This window comes from Lates calcarifer, linkage group LG24 (assembly GCF_001640805.2).
Source record: "Lates calcarifer isolate ASB-BC8 linkage group LG24, TLL_Latcal_v3, whole genome shotgun sequence".
Lineage (NCBI taxonomy): Eukaryota > Metazoa > Chordata > Actinopteri > Centropomidae > Lates > Lates calcarifer.
In genome coordinates this window covers 15,913,953-15,938,423 of record NC_066856.1, presented here as the reverse complement: position 1 = coordinate 15,938,423, position 24,471 = coordinate 15,913,953, and the positions used below count along the sequence as shown (strand labels likewise).

At 40.6% G+C, this 24,471-nt stretch overlaps 1 protein-coding gene across 1 annotated transcript; it reads right to left on the bottom strand.

The window, feature by feature from the left end:
- Positions 1 to 122: 122 nt before the first annotated feature.
- si:dkey-192l18.9 (F-box/LRR-repeat protein 7) lies at positions 123 to 23,255 on the bottom strand. Its single transcript, XM_018700784.2, has 4 exons — positions 22,790 to 23,255; positions 18,261 to 18,350; positions 2,603 to 3,220; positions 123 to 1,577 (listed from the first exon to the last, which is right to left on the bottom strand). The coding sequence occupies exons 1-4, from the start codon at positions 22,824 to 22,826 to the stop codon at positions 841 to 843; spliced, it is 1,482 nt and encodes a 493-aa protein (XP_018556300.1). The 5' UTR covers positions 22,827 to 23,255; the 3' UTR covers positions 123 to 840.
- Between the last annotated feature and the right edge of the window lie 1,216 nt (positions 23,256 to 24,471).

Genomic DNA, 24,471 nt, shown 5'->3' with positions numbered 1-24,471 from the left:
AGGGTAACACACCCTTTTACAAACCCATACGTGGTATTCTTAGATATTCTCAGTTACCTTACATGTGTAGACTTAAATCTTTTGAGACAGTAATGAGGGGTTGAGTAAAACACTAACAGTCGTTGGAGGAGGATTTTTAGAAGAATTTTATTGGCACAGTTATAGCAGCAATGTGTTCTTGTTTATTTTTCAACAATGGTCCCATAACAGTTTGTTTCTATTTGGCATCGGCTAATAATTAATTAACAGAAATATTCTTGACAAAATCTGAAATATGACACTTTGAGCTCAGTTGAAGTGATTGTCAGTACAATTGCATAAAGTGCATATGCACACAACATAAAGGAAGGTGAAACTGAGTATATTTGAAATCACCAGATCTGCTTTGTTGCTGCTTTGTGGCTACATTCTTAGTGGTTTAACTTGCTGTTTATAAATAGATGCAGTAATGAATGATTATGATTATGACTCAGGGCCTTAAGGTGATGATGAACTTAAAAATAAAATATATTACAATGCTTTTAAATGTACTGTACCCAGTGCTCAGTGTTGTAGCATGTTGTTACAATGCAAACTGTGATGATGGAAAAAAGTAATATATTGAAATACTGTACTTCTCTGCCTTTTTACAGATAAATATGTTAAATACATTCTATTGAAGTATTTTCAAAGGACAGCATTAACAGCCACTAAGCGGATTTTAAAAAGACAAATTCTGGCCAGTATTGCACACCAGTTTTCAACCAGTCCTGACACATGAGCCGCTGAACTCTGCCAACACCATAGCAGGAATATTAGAACATCCACTTGTCAGAGGACCAGTCCAAGAGCTCCCCGCCCTCAGTAAAAAGCCGGGTTTGTGTGCTCGATGACACAGCGCCGGCAGTGGCGTCTGACAAACCGCAGGGCCTCTGGCGACACCTCGCAGTCCTGCACGTTAAGAAGCTGCAGCTCACAGCAGTTGGCTGCCAGAGCTTTGAGTCCTCTGCCTGTTACACTCTCGCAGGCTCTGAGGCTCACTCGCCTCAGGCCTTGGCAGTACATGGCCAGCTGCTCCAGCCCACTGTCTGACACCAGCGGGCATTTACCCACATCCAGAGACTTGAGTTTGGGACAGCTCCTGGCCAAGTGTCCCAGGCCGTGATCTGTCAGCCCCTCGCAACCCCTCGCATTCAAGTAGCGCAGTCTTGGGCAGTAGCGAGCCACATAGCGCATGCCAACATCTGTAATGCGGGTGCAGTGGGCCACACTCAGGTAGCGCAGGCAGCCCTCCAGCCGGGCGACTTCACGCAGGCCGAAATCCCCTACCAAGCGGCAGTCACTGAGACTAAGCTCCCTTATTGAGGGGCAGTGGAGAGCCAGGTGGCGCAAGGCTTCATCTGTCAGTCTGGTGCAGCGGCGCAAATACAGATGTGTCAGGCGGGGGCAGTGGGAGGCGATAGTTCGCAAGCCCTCATCCTCGAGGGAAAAGCAATCGGTCATGTCTAGGTAGTGAATGGAAATCTGCTGGCCATGCAGAGGGGACAGCTGGAGCGAGGCCTCTGGGGTAAGGCTGATACATGTCACCTTGGAGCAGCCTGCAGGAAGAAAAAGAGGTTGTCAGATCAAAATTAAGTTCACTTGTTTTTAAGTCTGTTTTGAAACAGCAGTCAGGTGCCCATATGAACACTGAAACAGATTTTGCTTGCTGTAATCATTGCTCCTGTTCATAACATCAGTTATGATGTGTGTTTCTAATGTGCCTCTAATGTTTAACTGAAGCTAAGAAAAGATTTTAGCAGGATTCTTCAAAGTTATAGCCTTTTTAGTACTTGTACTCAGCCAAGGAACACTGTTAATTAATTTCTTACTAAAAAAAACAGACTGTAGCCTGTTTGATTTTTTCTAATTCAGACTGATGTTGGCTTCAGATCAACATTTTTGTTGAACATGGAACAAGAGGTATGGGTCTTGTCCCCCATTACTTCCAGCAGAAGTAAAGTAATGAGTAGCCACTAGAGGGAACCAGAGTAAAACCTGAAGATCTGGCCACATGCCTGCAACTAGAGAAGTATAAAACTGTTTGAGTGCAAGCAACTCCAAGAAAACCAAAATTGTGGTCAGTTTTCAGGATAAAAATCAAAGGCTGATGTCCTTACGAGTTAAAAAATAGACTTGATTTCATTATTTTTGGCCTTTCAAATAAAAGCCGCAACTTTTTTTTAAAGGCTATTTTTGCAACAAAAGGCTAACTTTCTGGTGCTAATGGTGCAGACGCTGCTCTGCCACCGGAGTCCTATCCAAGTCAGTGTTATTTGTGTCACTTCCTTAATGAAAGCAGCAGACCGGCCCTCTTACTCATGTTGAGGTAAGTTCTGCTCTCAGCTAAAGAAAGCCTTTCTTCTCCCACATGGGAGCTTAAGGTTGGCAGAGCTTCGCCTGCTCCTCTTAATGATTTTACCAGCTTTAAGAAGAAATGACTGAGAGGAGGAATTCTTTGAGGTAAATCCACATACATGTGTGATGTAAGGTTACAGCCACTCCTTACTAAAACTGACTAAGCCTGCCTTTAACCACCAATCAAGGCAAAATGGCTTTGATTGAATCTTTCTTTTCTTTTTACCTGAGAGGTTCAGGTGTTCCAGGTTGGGGCAGCGGGACACCACCTCAAACACAGCCTCATTAGAGATGTTATAACAGCCAGCAACCTCCAGGTGACGGAGCTCGGGGCAGCACTGAGCCACCACAAGCAGCCCCCGGTCGGTGAGCCTCTTGCAGCCATTCACCACCACTGTCTCCAGGGTCAGACACACGTTCGGGGTGTCCTGGCACAGCCGATGAGTCAGGACCCTGATGGCACGGTCGGCGTGCAGCAGCTCGCCCGTCAGCCTCACAGTGCCCCACAGCCTCGGATCCCACGCCAGGTTGTACCACCTGCGGCATACACGTGCGCAGCGGCACAGCTGATTGGTGGGGAGGTGGGAGAAGATCTGCAGAAGGGTGTGGTCGGGGAGGAGGTCGATGGGGGCGAGGTGGTGGGTTTTTGACTGGCGGGAGCGGGTGTGGGTGCCCGGCTGGGGGTGGACCACGGCGACTGTCTCGGCGGGGGCAGAGGAGGAGGATGAGGAGTTGGTCTCATGGCCGTTGCTGGAGAGGGCGGGCGATGAGAGAGAGGAGGACTTAGACGGCAGAATCAGACCAGGGCTGGGAGTGCTCAAAGTCCTTGTACTGGAGTCTAAACCTGATGTGAAAAAAAGAGGGACAAAGATAGAGAGTTAGATGCAGTAAAATATTTTTTTATTTAACTATGTTTTTTCTCCAAGACCTGGTCTAATGTGGTCTGGTGGAGAAAAAGCTGTGAAATTATGCCTTTTCCTGTTTTTATAAATAGAATTAATGTTTAAAAAATCTCAAACTGTGTTTTAACTGTAGCCTCTGGATTCCACTTGTTAATCTTGTCCTGGTTTGACAAGTCTAAGTCCAGTAGCTTTTGAGCTAGACCTGATTTAATGTGATCACTAAACATGTCTGATTCTTTCTCACAAAAGTAAATGCTCCAAATACTAGAGAACTATAGAGAGAACTTTTTGCTTGATTTCCAAATCTGTCAAATCAGAAGCCAACTTCAGTGTCACTCTATTTCCATTTCTATTAAAGGGAAAAAAGTCCACCCTCAGATACATTTTCTAATATCATCAATCTATGACATTTAGTGCATTCCAAGAATAATTTTGCAATGAATACTGTCTTCTCAAACCTGACTCATGCACTTATATTTCCACATGTATGACCTCCACTTTTTAGAATGACTTTTGACAACTAAAAACAGCCATTCAGTGACTATATTGTAATCTGTGGGTTTCACAGAGGTGGAGAGAACAGCTAATGGTGACTGTGCTGGTAAGACTGAGAAAGTAAGTGTTTCCATGCAAGAAAAAAACTAGTTTAGCATCTTAAAGCGATACTCTAGTGATGTTTTCTTGCACTTTAATAAAGTTCAGGGGCTTCCAGGAGACAAATTGAAAAAAGAATGGACAAAAATGTAAGCGACAGAGGCTAAGAAATCAAAACTTTAACACATTTCATTACAGGGAAACTCAATATGCTTTACATTAAAATACAACAAGTGACATGAGATTATAATAAATAATCTTCCTCTTAGGGCAACACTGCAAAAACATGGGATGTTACGCTTCCTACAATGCAACCTACAGTTTCCCTTTAGACCATCCCTGCCTGGAAAATGTCAACATTAATGTAATTTTCTCAAGACTCATCAAAGCTCCCACAGAGCCACAGAGCCACATTAACACTTTTTTTCAGGCTGCTTAGTACCTCTCTAAAAGAGTATGCCGCAGATTCAGCCTTGCACTCTTAAAATATTTTTTAAGGCTCAAATTCAATGCAGCAGAAACAGAAACCCCATCTTTTAAATTCCTTATCAAAACATGGCACCTACATTACCCATAATGCAATACAATCGCAGATGGTAAGTTTGGTAAGCGTTTTGGGTGTGTTATCACTGGCAGCTATCACTACATAGCCAACATTACCTGTTCACGTTTCTTTTAACTTTCAGACTTGTAGTGACGTCACTTGAGGTAACTTATCAGATTTAATGAGGCCCCCTGTGGAGCCACAAAAAGTATTGTTGAATTTTTTCATATAATGTATACTGTAGCATACTCTGAGACCCGTAAACAGACTTTGATGTGTAAAATCAGGTGGAATTCCCCTTTAATCAGTAAATGTGTAAAATTAGTGGAATGTTCCTTTAAAACACAACATGTCTTGTGACTGTATTCTGGTGTTTTGTAGCCTCTGTTGTTGGAGACACTGGTATCTGTTTTTCTTCTCTGTTCAATTCCCCACTGTACCCTGGCTCTTCAGGGTTGTGTTTCACACCAAACGTTGACCTTTTCTATTCCTGTTTCAGTCACTGAATTTCATTTATTCCACTGATCATCATTGTATTGGTGCTAGAAATGACATAATGTCAAATTATATTTGACAGTTACTTATGGAAACAAGAAAAATACACAAAAAGGCCACAAAATGCATCAAGTGTAGGGTTCATCGTGATGGTGCCATAGCCACACCAGCTTTTATCATCAATGAAGAGGAGTTTCCATGGATCTCGTTATCATGTTTTGGGATGTTTGGGAAAAAATGTGTCACATTTATCTTCCAGGCGTTTGGGCAGCAGTCACTGGGCCTCTTCATCAGATGAACTCTGTAGCTTCAAAGTGAGCAGCTGAGGAGTTTGGTGCCGGGGCTGACACTGTACGGTTAGCCTTGTGTAAACACTGAGGCCGTCCTGACAGATGTGCACTGATTGCCGCCGCGGCTGAAGACGCAGCTGCAAGAAGAGGTGACTGGATCCCATCACTGTGGCGTGAGACGATGGAGCCTCTGCCTTCATCGGCTGAGGCGTTATATCTGATTCCAGGGGTTGAACCATCATGCTGGGACGCTGGGACCCTGAGTGCTCTCCTCTGATGCTATCTGTGTCTCCTCAACACCCCCCCAAGTTCGTTTTGTCCAATCCTAAGAAGTTCAGTTGGATTGATAATCATCACTAAAAGCATTTCAAGTGGTCACAAATATGATGTCACTTACAGCTGTCAAACTATGAGTTTGCAGGCAAAAAAAATTAGGTCTTATCATCTTTCAAAATAAAACAGCAGTCTTTATGTTTGAGACAGTAATAGTTCCACAAAGATAACAGCAAGTTTTGTATAAATTTTCTCCAGTGAGTCTTCATTCAAACTTGTGTTGAAACTGTTTTTAAGTTATATCTTTTCCTCCACTGAACTTTTTGTGATGAACTTGCCAGTTGTTCTAAAGGGCAACATACAATATCAATTTTGGTCAAAATATTTCATTTAAAATGTGGTTGACACAATAACAATAACACCAACTGGCACTTTTCCACCACAACAGCCTGCCTATGAACCTTCAGAGGAAACTTTTTAAGGAACCTTTTTGTGGTAAGGATGTTCCTGACCCTTTTTCACCACAAGGACTTTTCTAGGAACTCAGGATTTACCTATATCTCCACCACAGTAACCTAGCTCCAGTGGTTCCCTGGTCTTATGCCTAAAAAAGTTAAAGTACTTTCTCAAAGCCTAACTCAAGAGGAGTTAGAAGTGCTGAGCAAGTCTCAAGCATATAGAATTCATGGAATCCAGTCTGAAAGCAAACCATACTTGTCACTAGGGTCAATATTAAGACTTGAAAATTGGAATTTCTTGCAGTGTTATTGATGTTTAAACAAGGTTATAGAGCTAATCCCCTTAAGCCCTAATAAGAAAAGATAAAGAGAAGGAAGGTTAGGGTTATTTTCTAATTGTTTCAGTGTGTACAAAAGCAGTAAAACAATGGAAAAAATCACTCAGCAGATCCTTGCCACTTTGCAGTAACAATCACGATTACTCTGTGTTGTTGTCTCGCTGTGTGCCAAAATTGCAGCTCAAAACAAAGCTGTCACTCCTTAATCCTTTATTAGTTTAATTTGTCTAATCTTGGTTTTTCAGATGTGGTGGAAAGCCAAACAGGAATGGGCTGAAATGGACTTTTAATTCCTGATCTTGTTCCTGAGGCTCCACATTTCAAGGTCAATATTTTGGTCAAAAATGCACAAAAGCTATTTAAGCTGATACAATTGCGTTAACAGTATATTAACACTGTGTTAATCTACATTTCTCATTTCACTCATGTAGGTTGAACCATGTTGGCTAATGGACGTTTCAGACCGACAGTCAGCTGCTTCTACACAGCGTATGTCAACATCTGCATGACAAATGGACAGCATCCTGCCTGTCATTTGGATTTGTGTGCTGAGACAGACAGCTGGGCAGTGACAGCGTCCTTATGACTGTCCTGCAGATCTGTATTCCAGACCTTCAGCTCAGTTCGCCTCCTGACTCGCCTTCTGATGACATCCACAGGCTCATCCTCTTGGGAGCATGTCCTCCCCATTCACGGATACTTTAAAACCGCCTCTTGTGTGCCTTAAAAGTGCTTGCTTGCGTCCAAACTCGACCAAAAACAAGGAGCACTGCTGTCTAAAATGCATTCATCTGCAGCAAACACATTTTATTCAGCTTTCATGAAGTTGTGGGATTTAATTTTCTTGTGGGATACAATTGACCTCAGTTTGGGTTTAATGCATCACATTGTTGTGGGTGGTCCGTCTATGATTAGTTCAACTACAAATGTGCAGGATTATTTCCTTGAGGTCATCTAGCTTATCTTGGCCCATGCAACTTTCATTTGGATTTTTCCAGTGATAATGCATTTTTTTTTTTTTTAGCTTAATACAAGGGATTTAATGGTCTGAGGTCATTATAAACACCTCATCTATTTCAAATTTCACACACCTGTCCAAATATGTCATGACAGTAGTGGTCCTTGGGGTTTTATGTTTATTCAAGTACATTATAAATATTGCAAGATTCCTGAGTTAATACCTAGTGTTTGTGGATTTATCCAACACGACTGGAACCACACAGAACTATACAAACAAGGGGAAATCAGTATATTTTTGGCATCTGGTCTATCCAGCTCCATTTTTGTCATTAAACTATAAGAAAATTGATCATGTAAGGCTATATGTTTATGGCTAAAAATCCAAATTCAGGGATCAGTCCAGTGGTGTCACAACAAAAAGGTCTACACAAGCCTCACATTGCCAAAATCACAACATCCAGCAGACAATCAGATTTTCCACAAAGCCATGTGCAGGCATGACACAGACACATTTCTTGAGTCATTAGTTTTGATGGATGAATGAGGCTCGCCTTCTATTATCCAAGTCCGAGCTATAATGCGATGGATTCTGCACGCAGGAGAGACAAACTCATCTGCCACCAGCCAAGGACCTACTTCCAAATTGCGTAATTACATGTGTCGCTGATCAGAAGAGTGCTCCAAGCCTGGAGAAACACAGTGCTACTAGTTAGACTACAACCACCTCTCTTTATACTGAGACACGCTTTCACACAGCTGGTGGGGAAAGTTAAATGAAGACAGATTCACAGTTGCTAAGTTGCAATGGATTTTGGATAGATCACACCTGGATTACTTTAAGGAAGCCCAGGTGTTATTTATCAGTGTTTTCTAGCTGCATGAGGCATCTGTTTATCCAGTCACCATTGACGATTGCTTGAAAATAAGCAATGATGAAACTGCTGACAGTGATCTGATGACTGAAATATTCACTTTTCCTTCACATTTTTCAGACTTTTGTCACTTCTGGATCTACCATTTTTACATCTAAAGAGCCTCTGCTAGTTTTTTTGTGGTGTGTGAGTCTTGTTTTATGAGATGGGGTGTTTTCCATCCTCTTAACAACAGAAACACACAACAGGAAATTAAGAAACAAACAGTTTATGATCCAAAAAGTGTATTTTCTTGTCTAAGATAGTTAAAATCCTCATATCTGGAAGCACATTTCTCTCTGAAAAGCCTAAATATTTAGGATATAATCCAAAACTACCAACTTGTGACAAATTAAAGGAAAAATCTGAAAAATTAGGGGAGAAACACAATGAAAATGATATAAATCATATGCTGTGGCCTACACAGTCTCCAGATCTCAACCCAACTGAACACCTATGGTAGATTTTGGACCAACATGTTAGACAGCGCTCTTCACCATCATCAAAACACCAAATAAGGGAATATAATTTTGAAGAATGGTGTTCAATCCCTCTAGTAGAGTTCCAGAAACTTGTAGAATCAGTGCCAACCTTACAAGGACACTTTATGTTGGCTTTTCCTTTGATTTGTTACTTTAAGTGAGACTGCCCATCCCCTAAAAAGTCAAACAAAAAACTGCAAATTCTCTCAGTTTTCAACTTGCATGCGAGTTCACCCTTCATCTTGGAAGCTGTTTGACAAAATAATCCCCACTCAAGGTCCAGTTACTTAGTTTTAATGGAATTTTCAACTGTATCACATGTACTGTAAGTACAGACCTTGAGTTGGGATTGTTGTCAAAAAACGAGTTTTTCTAACATTAATAATGAATGAACGTGGGGCTTAATTTATAAGCCAACATGGATGAGAAGTCCACGAAGTGCTATGAATGAAATCATAACAGCTACTACTGAGCCTGTATGTCTCTGTGGCAACTAAGCAAACTTTATCCACTAATAAGGACCATCTGATACAACTGAAAGCTCCAGAAAAAGCTGGTAAGTGGACCTTGGGATAGGCTTGCTGGGAATTATGGGTACATTTGGAGCATGTACCTGCAGCTCCAAACTCTAAGCATGACAAAATAAACTTTTCTGTAACTCTTGGTTACTGCTGAAAACTGTGCAAGTTAACTAGCAGTGTTGTGTTTTATATCTCTGTATCACTGCAAAACTATCATTAACAGAACAAATACCATACAGCTGTTAAATGTCTCTTGCAGATGGTGGAAGACTCAGTTTGGTTTAGGAAATCAGAGGAGAAACAGTGGAACATCTGGTCTTTACCCTGGACAAAGAACAACGGAGCAGTGGTGAAATGAAAGAGAAACTCATGCATTTTGAATGTGCATATAGCCACAGCAAGGCATACTTGGCTGAAATCATTTGCCACTAATACCCAAATCTAAGCTGATCCACAGCAGTGCCGCAGCAGGATCCCATTAACATCAACTTAGCCTTACTTCTGAGACACATCTGGATTGTGCTTTGATACCAGAAGTTTAATGTAAATCAATTGGAGTGGTCACTGAAAAGACAAGATGCCTGCGTGATGAAGTGGCACAGCTGGATGTTCAGAGTGATGTCGCCTTAATGACAAAAACCTGACGATTTTTTTTAAGTAATGCACAAAAACAGATTTTGAGAGGAAGCAAAAGAAAATAGGGGCAAGAAGAAAAGAAAGAGGGAAGATAAATTGGCACAAGATCCTGCAGACTTTACCAGAGGCAGAGACAAGTGCACAGGCAGGGTCAATCCAGACTTTGACGCAGCCTGGTCATAAACTAAAGCTATAGGGATTCCACTCAGGATCTTGCAGTGCTGTGAAGCTCTGCTAAGACTCTGTCTGGAGCTCGTAGGATTATTACCGCTGCATCTGGCAGGACAGACCAATCCATTACCTCAATGCCATTAGGCTTGTGACATGTTCCTGCTCTGCACTGTGCTCCTCCCTGCCAAGACAGGGTGGTGTGGAGCACTGTAGGTGAGGAAATCGGAGATACTTATTTGCTTCTCATAAGTCAGGAAATCACATCCAAATCAACACAGAGGAGGGGAAGTGTTAAAAAGAAAGTATCAGCTAATAAAAAACAACCAGGCAGCAGGGATTTGACTGAAAGAGAATCAGAAACACAATTGATTTATCAGCACTAAATGGTTACGTGCTCCAGTTTTTTTTAAAGGGAAACATCTGACTGAGAAAAAGAACTCCTGGGATAAAAAACATCTGGGTCTGTCTCAGGTTTTATTGAATACATGGAAGTTGATATTACCGTACAGTGTGGTGGCTGGGCTATCAGCAGAGCCTTCACTACAGGAAGGTCTTGCGTCACTGGACAACCTGAGAGACAATAGGGCCTGCTGGTTCCTTTACAATGTGCACACTCGGACAGGAAACAGGCTCCTTAGCTCCGCACAACCCCCATAACTCCTCTCCTTCTGGACTGCAGCTATTCTCACACTCACTCAGTCTCAAGATTCATTTTTGAAGCTCGAGCAGCAACAGATTTGGCTACACATGTGCCGGGAGCTGCAACACTCTTTCTTCACATCACAACTTATTTCCTTAAGGGAGTTTTCCGCCTCTTAAAGCCCTCCTGTCTGTTCAAAAGACAGAAAAGTCTCCATGCTTTGCCCTCGTCACTTTATAAATCCTCAGCTGAGGAGGACAGCAGACACTCAAATATCCTAAAGCCAAATTTAAAGGCGAAGCCACTCCTTCAAAATTGAGCTTTTGTGTTTGTCTACTAGTCACAGCACAAAATTTCCAGAGTAGAGTTGACAGTTAAGACTCCAGAAGCAATTTGGCATCAGTCAAAATTGATCTGGCCTTTAGCAAATCACTGAAATTCAAGATGATGTCATATTTTTACAGGTTGTTAAATCAGGATGTCAAAGATGGGGCAACAGAGTTAGAGAATCATGTGCTTGAGATGCCTTTCTGTACAGTTTATCCTTTTTGGCAGCGGTGTGTGAGAAGGGCTAGAGTGTGGAGTGACAGTCATGTTAAATGACTGCGGAGGGTAACTTTGGCTACACACACACAGCACCAAGAAGAACTGCACATCAGAAAGGAATGGAAAAGTGAGCGCTGGCCCAAACGGTTGATTTGGTTGTGATGAGGAGCAAATGTAATGATCTCATGTGGTTAAAGAAACAGAACAAGGGAAGTGCTGGAACTTTTGCGGTTATAAACTCCTGACAAAGAAGGGTTCACTTTAACTCCTGAAAGGTTATTTTGTTTTGAATGGTAGAAGTGCCTTTACAGAGGGATGTATACTCTTAGAAAGATTATTTTATGCCTAATATTATCTATAGTGTGCACTCATGCTCTCTAGTGCAGGACTGTCATACTAGCTACATATCACAGTCCTGGGCAACCACCTCATGGAAAATTTGTTACAGGAAGAATGTCCTCTTAGTTTTGTAAGTTTTGCTATCACTAGACAGCCAACAATAGCATGCTGACATCAGTCAAAGAAAAGAAGTGATAGAAGTAGAAGCAAAACAAGACAAAACTATTTCTGAACCAAACAAGATAGTGTTAATTAGTAAAATGTAGAGGTTCTGATAGGTGCCATTTCTGCACCTCCTCTTATCAGGCTAGCTGTTTCCCCCAGCTGCTCATAAACAGCTGCTCATATTTAGCATGCCAACATTAAAATCACCTCAATCATCATACTAGCTTTTGACAAGGAAGTGAACAAGTGTCTCTCAAAATGTCAAACTGTTCTTTTAATAGAAGATCTTGTTGTGTCTTTGTCACTTTTCACCCACCTGATGTCAGATGATATGATTTTTTCTCCCCTTTTTTTCTAATTTAAGTGACTAATAACAAACTACCCAGTAACTGCCTAGTAAACGTCTGGGTAATTATTTTTGCTCTGTATGAAAGAGTCAGGTTATGCATAAACCAAAATACTGGGCAAAAAATTAATTCAATTAAAAACTTCACCTGATGATGGCGCTGGATGGAAAATGAAAGGATCACCAAAGTTATTACAGGGAACATGAATGTGTGTTCCAAGAACGTGTGTTCCAGTTGTTGTGATATTTCAGAGATCGGTTGACGTTGCCATCCTCAGAGTCATGCCAAAAAAAGCCAATAAATTGCTCTGGTTGTTTTTTAAAAACATGGTTCTATAAAACACAAAATTGATCTAACCAAGACTCCCTGAAGAACACCATCCAAAGAGAAATTTTCCTCTCATTTTTGTACCATAGCAACTGACACGTCCCTGCTTATGTAATGAAACTAACCACAGTATGAAAAGAGGGGAGGGGAAGTCCAATGTGTCAGTTCAGCTGGTCCACAACAGTGGTCATATTGCCACATAAAAGCCCCGAAAACCCAGGTGTATCACAGTAAAAACATAACTCGTGGGCCAAAATCTTACAGGAAGCAAGAGCACATTTTGGCCAGGTGGCATTTTTCCCAACTCCTGTCAAACACACTGCTGTAGTAGAAATGAAAAATGTGACCCTGTTGAAGAAAATGGCATATGCATTCAAAACAACAAGGCCAGCGCTTCCTCTCAGAGACAGAGAATGAGAAGAGCGAGAAGTAATCAGAGAAGAGTTATGAGATGGAGAGCTCTGCATGCTGAACTGCTTTTCCTTCCCCTCCTCCTCCTCCTCCTCGTCCTCCTCCTTTGGTAAACTGCTTTCACTTGTTTTCTTTTTTCTTTCGCCGCCTTGTTCTGTGCTTTTTCGCTCAGATTTCCTGGCTCTAGGAGCGGCAGAAAGGAAGGGGGAGGAGCGAGGACAGCTGATGGAGAAAATCTGGGGGAAAATAGCATTGGCATTCTTTGCCTCTCTGTGTTCTCTCTTTACGTAGACAATTTCCAGTGAAGATTAAAAGTAAACCACTGATATTTCTCATTACAATTGCTATAGGCTTGTTGAAAAAGTCTTAAAATAACTGCAGGCAGCTGCTTTGTGTCCTAAATCAAACTGGTGAAAAGGGACTGATTCTTTTTCCACCAGTGCAGCCTGCAGTTTATGAGTATAAACTTCTAAAGGCTATGAATTTCTGTGCATAAAATTAGAACAATCTCCAACAATATTTCCTCTAACAAGGTTGTCAATCACCTGCCAAGCATTTCCCTCTAGAAACAGATGCTTCCTCATCTAAACAAACTTCTCTGCCCGGTTGAGAACTTCCAACACAGCTGTAGAGCAGCAGAACAAATGCCGCATTAAGTTTCACCAAGATGTCAAAAAGATAAATTTGTCACACTAGCTTGAGGTTCGCCCATAGCTGTTTAGCTTTGAAGAAACACTGCTGTAATGACTACAGATGAATGATAAAAGTTACATTCACAACACAAGTGGAGGATAACAACTTAAATCTTCTCTCTGCAGTGAGAATGTCCCAATGGCAATGATACACACAAATGCCTCGCTGCAGCTTCTTTCATGTTTGGCACAGCAAAAATCAACAGTGAAACACTATATATCCAGTTGGGTAAACACAAGTAAATGGGTCATCAGCGTACAAGGTTCGTTTACAGATGAAGTGTAAGGGATTTGTTGCCCTTGGGAGGGTAAAAACATTAACATGATGGAGACTGAAGTTTTCTGCAGGGGCTGTTTAGACTGGACAGCTGACCCTGACACAACATGAGGAGTATTTATGGCTATAATAATCAAAGAATTATATCAGAGCCTGTCAACATGTATGTCTTTTGAGTTCTCACCTCGCTGTAGCGATGTGGGGGTGTATTCCAGGACCCTGTGGCAACATTGGTGGGTGTGGTTACAGGTGCAACACAGACCACACCCAACCAGATTTGAGATGAAACAGGTTTGAAATTAAATATTAAATTATATTATAATTTTTTTTTAATTTATTTTATTATATATAAAATGACATTAATAAATAGTAACAATAACTATTAGTTGTAGCCTCTTGTCCAATTCTGGCATTAACTTCTATGGAAAGTAATGCAGTAATGCAGTAATGACTTTATACAAGAAACAGACATTTGTAAAGAAACAGAATCTAAAGAATTTACTGTTTCTGATAAGCATATAGAGAATTATATATAAATCATGAGATGTTTAGGGTGTAATCTTTCACTATGTGGTGCTGAAAGTGGAATTGAAGTATGGAGTAAACTTTTCCCTGTCACTGTTATCACTGTTTCTTTGGTCCTTGCCAGACAGAAAGGAAGGCAGCATGTTTATTGTTCCCACTGTTCCCTGTGCCTCCACTACCTTCCTGGTGCCATTGTAAACGGGTGAAGGAGCTGACCCCGAAGCACGGCTGCTCTGACATGATCAACACTCCTGTGAGTCTGCGTTACATCTTGGCACAAGCTCCAACTGATATAACGGGATCAAAACGTCCTTCAAGGGTTACAGCATGCAAGGCTGAACATCTCAGGGTGTTGTCAGTCCTGCTCCTACCACCATGTCTGAGCCACATTCCTTAGGTACCCTGAGTTCGGCTGTACCAAAGCAAACCCTTGAGGCCCAGACAGGGTCACAGCGTAACCCCTGCTGGGAGATACTCAATTTCATCCCACAAGACGGATTTACTGTCCAAGACTGTTCCTTTCAGTCTGCAGCTAATAAGCAACTCAGCTGGGTCAGGCCACCACAAACCCGTCTAAATAATAAATGAAAACAGAGACACGTTGCAAAAACTTGCCAGATGACCGCCCAACACAGTTTGTTTTCAGGACGAGAAGGAGTATAACTTCCTAATGTTGATTTTGTGGGAATGGATGTTGGACCAGTGAAGGAAGACAGGCAGTGGCCTACTTTCCATCTGCATACTTGATATTAGGGCTGGACAATAACTCAATATTATCGTTTACTGACTTTAAAGCCACTGAGTCTGGGATTCTGAGGTGAATATAGCATCTTCTCATCAGATTCTACTGATGGCATAAACTTTTGTTTTTAGAGAGTCAAATCAAGTCAAGTAGAACTTTATAAAAACGAGACATTCCTGGTTAGAATTGGTGCCGTCCCCGGCCATTCAATGCCAGTTTCTCTGGTTTGGATCGTACATAAATGTGTCTTTTGAAAGAAAAAAAAAACAAAAAAATCTTTCTCTTAGACATGAAAAGTTGAATCCATAAGAATAAAATGCAGTCTTGCTTCCTTGATACAGCCTTATCTGGCCTGGTTTGATCAATAGCTTATGATGACTAATGTTTGAACTGTACTGAACATCACACGAGTGTAACAATATTGAGAAATTTGCTTTATCTGATGGAAGAAAAATCTTACATTTTTTTTGTATTAGAATTGCATTCACTTCACTGTCAGTCAAGGAGAACAGAAGTGGAGAAGTTGTACCTCATGCTAACTCAGAGATAAAGAAAATTAGTTTGTTTTCCATTGATCTTTTTACTGGAAAGTACGCAATATGCTGTTTAGCAAAGTAAAAAAAAAAACAAACAAAAAAAAAACACTGACTTTTTTTTTTAACATGTAGCTGCTATTCACATTTATATTACCCAGTTACTTGGAAAAACCCTGGAAATGTGTGTAGATAATGTTGTGATTTATGTTTTTCTTGTGGTTTTTTATATTGTCACTAGACTTATACTGTATTAATGCAGTGACATTACTGCAGCATGAGGACACTCAAGGCCCTAATAAGAATACTCCCAGTGTGTGGTGGGGAAACAGCCCAGACTGCTTCCTGATTAGTTTAGTGGACCACAGAACGAGGTGGGCAAAGGGCTGTGTGATCTGCCGCTGTGTGTGTTGAATATGTGTGAGTGTTTGTGTACGTGCATGTGTGTGTCTATGCTTTTTTAAGGAGGGGGGATTTGACTGTGGCCGTAGTGGTTCCAGACCATGTAATTACTCCCACTTAGCATGGAGAAAAAAATAACAATTTCAGTCATAACACAGGAGGGAAATTATGGTCGGGAAGCCACTGGCCGTAGACTATGCTCTTGTCTATATATTCCTATCTGCACAGGTTGTTCTCCAAGAGGACACATTCAGGACAATTATCAATTTCCCCAAAATACTCTGGGTACACTTCCAACAGCCCTTCAATGGACAGATCCAAATGAGTCAGCATTTCCAGTGAAGCCGAATGAGTAACAGTAATCTCCCTTTTCCGAATGCACGCTCACAGGAGCACTGTACATCCCACTCTATATTCAGTGAGGTTAATCAGTAAATTAACCTCACTTAAATAAACTAATTGACATGCATCTTGCATGAAACCAAGAGAGCATCACATGTCTCGTGAAGAGTTTTTTCTCTCTGCTCTTTCTCTTTTCTCTCCGAGAAACACCTTGAAATCTACAGCTGAGTGACAGTTATAAACACAGGCTGTAGCTGGTATTTGTTTTCTTGTGGGTAGCGCCAAAACCACAAGAATACTACATTCATCATGCCAGAGCAAATTTAAGATTGGTGATGACAATGCATGAGAGGAACAGGGTGAGTTTATGTGTGTATGAGCGTGCAAAACATTCAGTGACTCACTGGTCAACGTAGAGGAAGCGTAACCACAGTGCAAGGGGAGACAGACCATAATGTACTGTATCTGTGGGGGGTTTTGATAAGGTTCATGATCAAAATCAATGACTCATTGATTACTTCAATGGGTTCTGGGGTTTCATTTTCACTGTCTGACTCATTATTTGTCAACATTTCCTGCTCTGTGGAAATTAAACACTCTCCCGAAACCTGTAAGCAGTGAGATATATGGTAAATGAGCTGCAGGATGCTACATATTGTCATGTTTGACCTTTTCAGTGATAGGTGATATTAGCCAAGACATATTTAAAAAGGGGCTATTAAGCTAACAAGAACTGCAGCGCTTAAAGATGCCCTCATCAAAAATGTTATATTAATCATGGATCAAATGACGCTATGTAATCTGAAATTTATCATTCAAAGTAACAGACCCACAGAAAATTATCATCCAGCTCTTAAGCTCACTTCAGTTTTATGGAGCATCTGACATCAGCAGCGATAGAGTGGAACCCTCTCAAGAAATTCACTAAAAACACACAGATAAAGTTATCTACTAGCTGGTAAACATAGCATTTAGCAGCTAAAGAGCAAGATATTTTTCTCAGAAGCTGGTGAGGACCAAAACAAAGCTAAAAGGGGAGTTAATATTGGAGATGGAGGACATAAACAAAACTTGAAATGAATGATGTTTTTCAACTTGAGATGATACTGTGTAAATGTTTTGTTTTCAACTCGATGCTTTGCTTTGCTGAAAAGTAGAATATATCCTTACAGTGAAGCTGTACAAAAAGTACAAATGTTTATATCCTTACAATCCTTACAGAGCACTAGCTCAGATTCAGCGTTTTTACAAGACAGTGGGTATGCAGCACCTGGGACTGTAATGCTTTTGTTTATTCAGTTCTGTTGAAATAAAAAAAAACTGCTGCTCTGACTGACAGATTGTTAAAAATGTATCAGACTGATCCACATTCAAGACAGCTGCTGACAGGAGGCTTCAAAAGGCATCTGTCAGCTGCAAAGTATTTCTGAGCCATTAGAGTGAGCACACAGTTTACATTCATAACACATACACTCCTGACAAAGAGGAGCAGTTCCCTACATTAACTCTGCCAGGGTTGGACGATTGCCTGGGCAGGCAGGAGGCTAGGGAGGAGAGAGGGAGCCAGAGAGCTGCATAGAGAGGAGTAACAACAGCCTCTGAGCAGAAGGTGAAGCTCTCTTTCACCCATTTTAACTCCCCACACCTTCTCCATCTCCAGCAAAATCCCTCTTGCTCTCCTCTCTCAAGCACACGAACCTCCCTCCCTCCTCTGCAATGCTTTGAGCCTGATACGACCACAGTTTAGATAAGCATTCTTCCACAATGAGAAGCCAGAGGTGGGTTTTTTTTCTTCCTCTAAAGCAAAGCCCAAGAAATGCCTTTGCTTTCTGGGTTCTGATGGGAGCTGTGAGTTTGTTTTCAATTTAGGGTTATCCCAGGAACACACAGGTTTCTCTCCAAAAATAGGCAGCACAGAAAGTGGATGAGGAGGAGAAAGAGAAGGGCGGGAGGAGAAAAAGAAGAAGAGGAGGGAAAGAAGAAGGGAGGGGAGTTTGGTTAATGAGCACCAGATGCCTTACCTTCGGTGGTAGCCACATTCTTTGGAGCTTTAGTTGGTGTGTGATCTGTGCTCGAACTTATGTCAGAAGAGATGCTTGAGCTCCCTTTACCTGCAGGGTAAATGGGAAGAAAAACAAGACTGTTGGGACACAGTATGGCAACTTTAAGATGACTTTAATGTTGACTGAAAAACATTAACCTGAATTTAACGTTTTCCTTTGTCGAATTGAGAGTTTGCCTTTGGAAATCAATTCTTGTCATATAAAAACACACATTTTATGTTTAAATCCTGAAGAGTTTCTGTCCAAGATGAGGTGAAATCATGTTTTCATGATGTATTTAATATGGTAAGGAGGTATGAAGTGCAAGGAAATATAAAGCTCATCATTCTCTGCTTTCATGACTTTTATGTTTCTCAATTTTGGATGAATGGTTAGCCTTGGCAGATGCACAAAGTCTCTGCTGGTTTGTTTGAGTAAGTGTCCGTTTCTTTTTGATATTTGGAAGAAGAATAAAAGTCTCCCAAAATCCCCTTTCAGCCTTCACTTCCACGGAGGCCGAGTGTGGAAACACTCCTGCACAAGATACAAGCTATCACTCTCTTTAATGAATGATAATTATATGTATCATCAGTTTGATGTGGCACTTGTGAGACTCTGTACAGTCTCACAAGTGCCACATCAAAGTGATTTTTATTGAGTTTACATGAAAATACAGCTCTTCTTTTATGAGCTACACTTGCATTATTGGATTTAGGATTTGGATTTCTATACGGTCACACAGGAGAGCTAAATTTCAAAGACATATTCTTTTGAATGTCTGCCTCTGCTGCCGGAGCACAGCAGGCTTGACTGCCATGGTGACTGCAGCCTGTCTGTGGAGTAGTTGTTTATGGCATTTCATTCCTCTGTCAGTTCATAAATGCAGCTTTGTGGCTTTCCTGAGACTAAGTATGTGCCTTTCACCCAGCACGACAGGCTGAAGAGGTATTCCCAAACAGTCACACCCACATGCACATCAAGTCAGCCACCTAAACAGAACAGACAGCTACTGAAATAAGCAGTAAATACGAAAGCTTGTGCAGGGAGAGAGAAAACGCAACCTGTGTCCCCATATTCAGCCACACCAAAGACACATGATCACACAGATGCATGTAAAATAATATAAAACCAGTGCAGCACATATGGTATGAGTATGAATGACATTTGGTGGTGACATCACTGAGCCACCACATCTGCTATTGCTCCTAGAAATGACTCAGATATTCATGAGGAGTTTCCACTTTTCTAACATCTAAGCAGAGCAGAAAGCGATGAGGCTGGGTCAGGATGAGCCAAATGTATTTTAATATTTAGCTGGTAACAGGATTTCTGTCCTCAGCATGGGGAACTCTGCAGGGCTGTTTGGTTGACGCATGTGGATCTTTCATGGAAAAACAACTTTTCAGAAAAGCTCCTGCTTCCTGTCTTATGCTTATATAATGTGTTGGTGGAGGGCTGCTGCATAGTTGTGACCAGAGTGTAATTAATTGTGGAATCACACTTGAAAACAGATGTGGACCAATGGACTGTAGAATTCTGCACTTGTAAATAAGACACTGGTCTAGACACTATCAAGATGATGATATCTGAAATACCACACAATGATTTCTTTAGTGAGATGACAATACTTTGAATAAATGCCATGTATGATAGCGTGAACATTAAAGTTACAATACCGTATGATTATCATGAAATCAATAACAGATTGTATGACTTCTAGCTGTCAGCATTTTTCACCAACAACAATCCAATGTGTTTTTCAATTTTGTAACTGTTCAGTAGTTTTCATTGTTGGTGGCAGGGTCTGCCATTCTCACATTGCAGTCATACTGTATACTCAAGCATGAGGGAATCAACATGAACTACTCGCCCAATCAACGATATAGTCGATCAACATAACATTATTTGGTAACTATTTTGATATTTGATCAATCGGTTTTAGTCTAATGCCAATATTCTCTTGTTCCAGCTTCTCCAAACCCCACATCTGAAGACCAATAATTGCTGACATGTGCATGGTCACTTTTATCTCCAAAATTATTCATTAGAAAATGTTTAAGCACTTGCTTTTCTTGCTTACGCCAAAATGTCTTCATGTGTCTCTGCACTTAAAACCAGAAACCAAAAACCTAAGCTGGATGTTTTCAACCTCAAACTCATCAAATTAATCATTGTGAGCACACAAAGGATGTTTTCATAGGGGTAGTTTGCCATCATTGTCTTAACATGTGGTGATGTCACATCAACAAAAAGCACAAAAGACTGTTTCAGTAGAAGTTATGAGGGTTTGTCAAATACTGACTGTAGCAAGGTATTATTTTCCCATTTACTTTTCCCACCTGACTAAAGACTATTAACTAGATTTGAGTGAAGAAAGGTGCTTCTATTGCAAATTCAATTCAAGGAAAACGTGAACATGCAAGTAAAAAGACAAACCTTTGATAGAATCTGTTCATGTACCTTAACAGGCTGGATTCATAGGTGGAGCTGGTCCACATGTTATTTTTAACATCATGAGTTCCAATCTTTTCTCTGCACTTATTGACTTAGGAAGAGAGCACATTGGAATGTTATTTATACAAACATTTCTGCTCTGGAGACAGAAATGATGTGTTTGGTAGAGCCGGGCCACAGTTTTTTCAGAGTAAGTAATGCCCAAGATTACATCTTAGATGAAAAAGACAGTAGGACAGAGGGGTGAGAGAGGACATAATGGATACTAGGAAGGGTAACATGCTTGTCTAACCATAGTAGTGAGGGTGTGTGTGATTTTCCTGCTGAGCTGATAGTCCAGGATCATTAATGCTATGTTTGGAGATTTTTATCAATATTATGGTATGAGGCTCAACAGATCCAGATTTTGGTCATCATAATATCATTAAAAATGTGTAATATTGTCTCTCCCTGGGTTTAAACTGCATTCCAGCGGGGTGAAAAAATAAACATCTGAATTTATCTTCTGGCTGTAAGATGGACAGTGAATGCCTGCTTGGCCAAAATCATCACATTACAAAGTACTCTTTTTTGGTCCTGTAGTCCAGCATTGGCACATTATTGATAATGAGGTAACAGGCCAGATTTTGTCAACATTTGTCATTTGTCATGAACAAATAAGAAAGGATACTTGCACCAGAGGTATTTGCATTTTCCTTATGATCCAGAATATCTGCTGTGCAAGTCAAGTTTATCATTTTAGACAACCTGTCCACTGAGAAACCCTTGGCTCTTGAACTCCACCCAATGACAACATCTAACAATCAGCCACAAGAGATCTAATAAACATCATAAATCACTTATTCAATGAAAATATTACTGTTAATTTTGAAGAAATCAGTTTCATCAAACATAATCATCTCAGGAGAAGTTGTTACTGACACCTGTTGTCATTCATTATTACAGCTGTTTTGTTTCTTTTCAATATGTCTAAAGTATATAGTACAAGATATACAACAATCACATGGCATTGGAGTGTATGTGTACACACAAAATGGCTTCCAAATCACACAATAGTAGAATAGGGAATTGTGGACAAAAATCTCTGGAATTGGCTCTTATCAAGATAAGAATGACTAAGTGCCCACATACCTAAACACTCATGTCCTTTGACCCACCTCCACTAAATGTGCAGGGATGCACTTTTACTTTAAAAACAAGCCATAAATTAGGCTACTAGGTGTTGTCTGGTGAACCTGCTGCCCTGCCGAGTCAGCCATTACTATGTGAGATGATATTTGATTCAAACTGACTTTATTACAGATTGAAAACATCACATCTGCTAACAACTTCATCTCAAGAGCCTGATACTTGCATGTCAAATAACAACTTTTCAAGTTTTTGGACATGATAGTTCATACTATTTTATTGTAGCACAATGTAAACTGACATTAACTGTGGCTGCAGACAATGGAAGCTAAATTACTTGAGAAAATGTGGGTAATAAATGTAAATGTGCATGGCCTGATAGCAGCTATAGGAGTTTTTGTTCAATTTTTATGCTGAACAGTACAATAAGAAACAGTTCATTTTTTAAAAAGTGCTTACAACATGACCACTAGATGTCACTCTGTATCTTATGGGTAGAATATAAACGTTGCACATCTTTAAAAAGTATTAAAAAGTACGCAATTAATGGTCAGAAGTAGCTGTTAGCTTCATAGCAACACACGTCCTTTAGAGTGTGAGGATTTTTGAATGGAATATGGTATAAGTTAAAGTCAACTCAAGAAAAGACAACACTCATTGTAAGACATTGGAGATATAGAGGGAATAGTGCTAGTTTTAAGCTAGCTAACTGATGTCTAGAGTTAACCTCAAGGAAGCTACAGACCAATAACTGCACATTGTTTTCTATTTTTAGTTTAGCCGGACACAAATGAGAAACTGTCCCAAATAACTGTAACATGATAGCCTCTCTTTACCTTACTAGAGCAGGGAAGTTTGATAAAAACTCGCTCTTCAAAGTGGAATTCAAATAAAACTTGTTTAAAAGTAGTAATTGCAGCACTTACCCTCGCTTCCATACTGTTTTCCATTGTTCGCACCCATTTTAAAGAATACATAATCTATGCCCAAGACGCGGGTTGTCAAAAGGAGTTAAATTCCAGAGAAAAAGACAGTCTTTCCATAAAGATAGGCTAGACAGTCAAGGGTTTTGTGTAGGGCCGTTAGCTCTGACTCCAAATAGTTAATCCAGATGTTGAACAGAGGACGCCTCAGCATTACGCAAACCTAGAATCCAGACTCGAGCTTCCAGCGGTGCAGACTTTCTATATCTGAACATCCACAGACACAGCTAGAGAGTCGTACATAAAAGAAAATCCCAATTTCGAGGAGTTTTTGAGGGGGGAACTTTGTGAAGTGCCCTAAATGGTAAGCAGCTGTTTATCAGGCAGAGTGTGCGAGCAATCACAGCGGCCAGACAAACTTTGTGAGGACAGCACAGCTCTCTCCTCCACACTGGATCTGGATTTAAAGAGACCGCAGACCAGGGAGGGAGATGTGGATGTTAAAAAAAGATAAGGCAAAGACAGGCCGTGGCTGTGCCTGAAATTACAACACATTACGACACATTGTTGCACACGAGTGACTCATTGCTCTTATAATGTACATTAGAAAAGAGGACAGTTTGTTTCATGATATAACTACCTTGTATTCTTGTTCAAAACACTCATATCAGTCTGTAGCACTGAGGTGACAGACTTGAATCTCTTTCATTTTTAAATGTTAAGTCATCACAGGTATATTTTCCCAGAGTCATTCTCCACCAATCAGAACTGAGGACACATAAGCTCACATATATTCTAAGGATGAAGGCTTACTGACAGAAGAGGATAGTTCAACCACACATGTTGGAATGTCTCTATAATTAGCAGCTATACAGGCCATTGGATATCTAGAAGTGAAGGCACAGGATAAAACCAGTTGTCAGCTGTTGACAGTTGACTTAATATTGTGAATACATGTTAAATTCCTTTCTAAATGCACACAGCCAATAGATTTATGGTGGGCTTAACACTGGAATAAAATGGTATTTTTGTCTGTACAGACCTATATTCTGTAACGAGATACAGAGGTTAATGTAGCACCAAGAATTTCATCTTATGTCCACAAAAGGCAACTTCTCTTCTTCTACATGATGGAGATTCATGTAGGTATGTTTTTTTGCTTCTCTGCATCAGATGGCAGAATATTTGATAGTACACAGACTAGTCATATTTGTGCTATATTGGTAGCAGTCTTGGCTGTCACCCAGGAAAAGCAGAATCGTGCAAAGGGTGCTCAGCGGTAATCGGGAGATTTGTTACCGTGGTGGAGTTTCCATTCCACAGAGGCATTCAACTCCCACACTTTCACACCAAATGTCATTTCTTTATTGTGCAAAGCTTTATTTTCTCAAAGGAAAAAGTGACTCAGTGACTGAAAGTGCTTAAGAACTATAATACATTTCTAGATGTGTTGATGTGTTGCCATCAAGCTGTATCCTTGATGTTATTTGTGCACCCAACAGAGCTACTTCTAATTTTAATATGTAGTGTGTTGATCTCTACTTTATTATTATGAGCAATTACGAGAATGCGTTATGCACTTTAACAATGTCTGATTGGCTCACATGGTACCAATCAACTGGGCTCTTGGCTGTCTGAGAGAGGTCAAATGCCAAACCTCAAAACTTTTACAGCCAGCAATCTCT

Coding starts and splice junctions, on each gene's coding strand:
- si:dkey-192l18.9 (XM_018700784.2), bottom strand. CDS start 22,826: ATGGGTGCGAACAATGGAAAACAGTATGGAAGCGAGG. Junction 18,351..22,789: donor AAAACAGTATGGAAGCGAGG/GTAAGTGCTGCA, acceptor TTTACCCTGCAG/GTAAAGGGAGCTCAAGCATC. Junction 1,578..2,602: donor GGAACACCTGAACCTCTCAG/GTAAAAAGAAAA, acceptor TTCTTCCTGCAG/GCTGCTCCAAGGTGACATGT.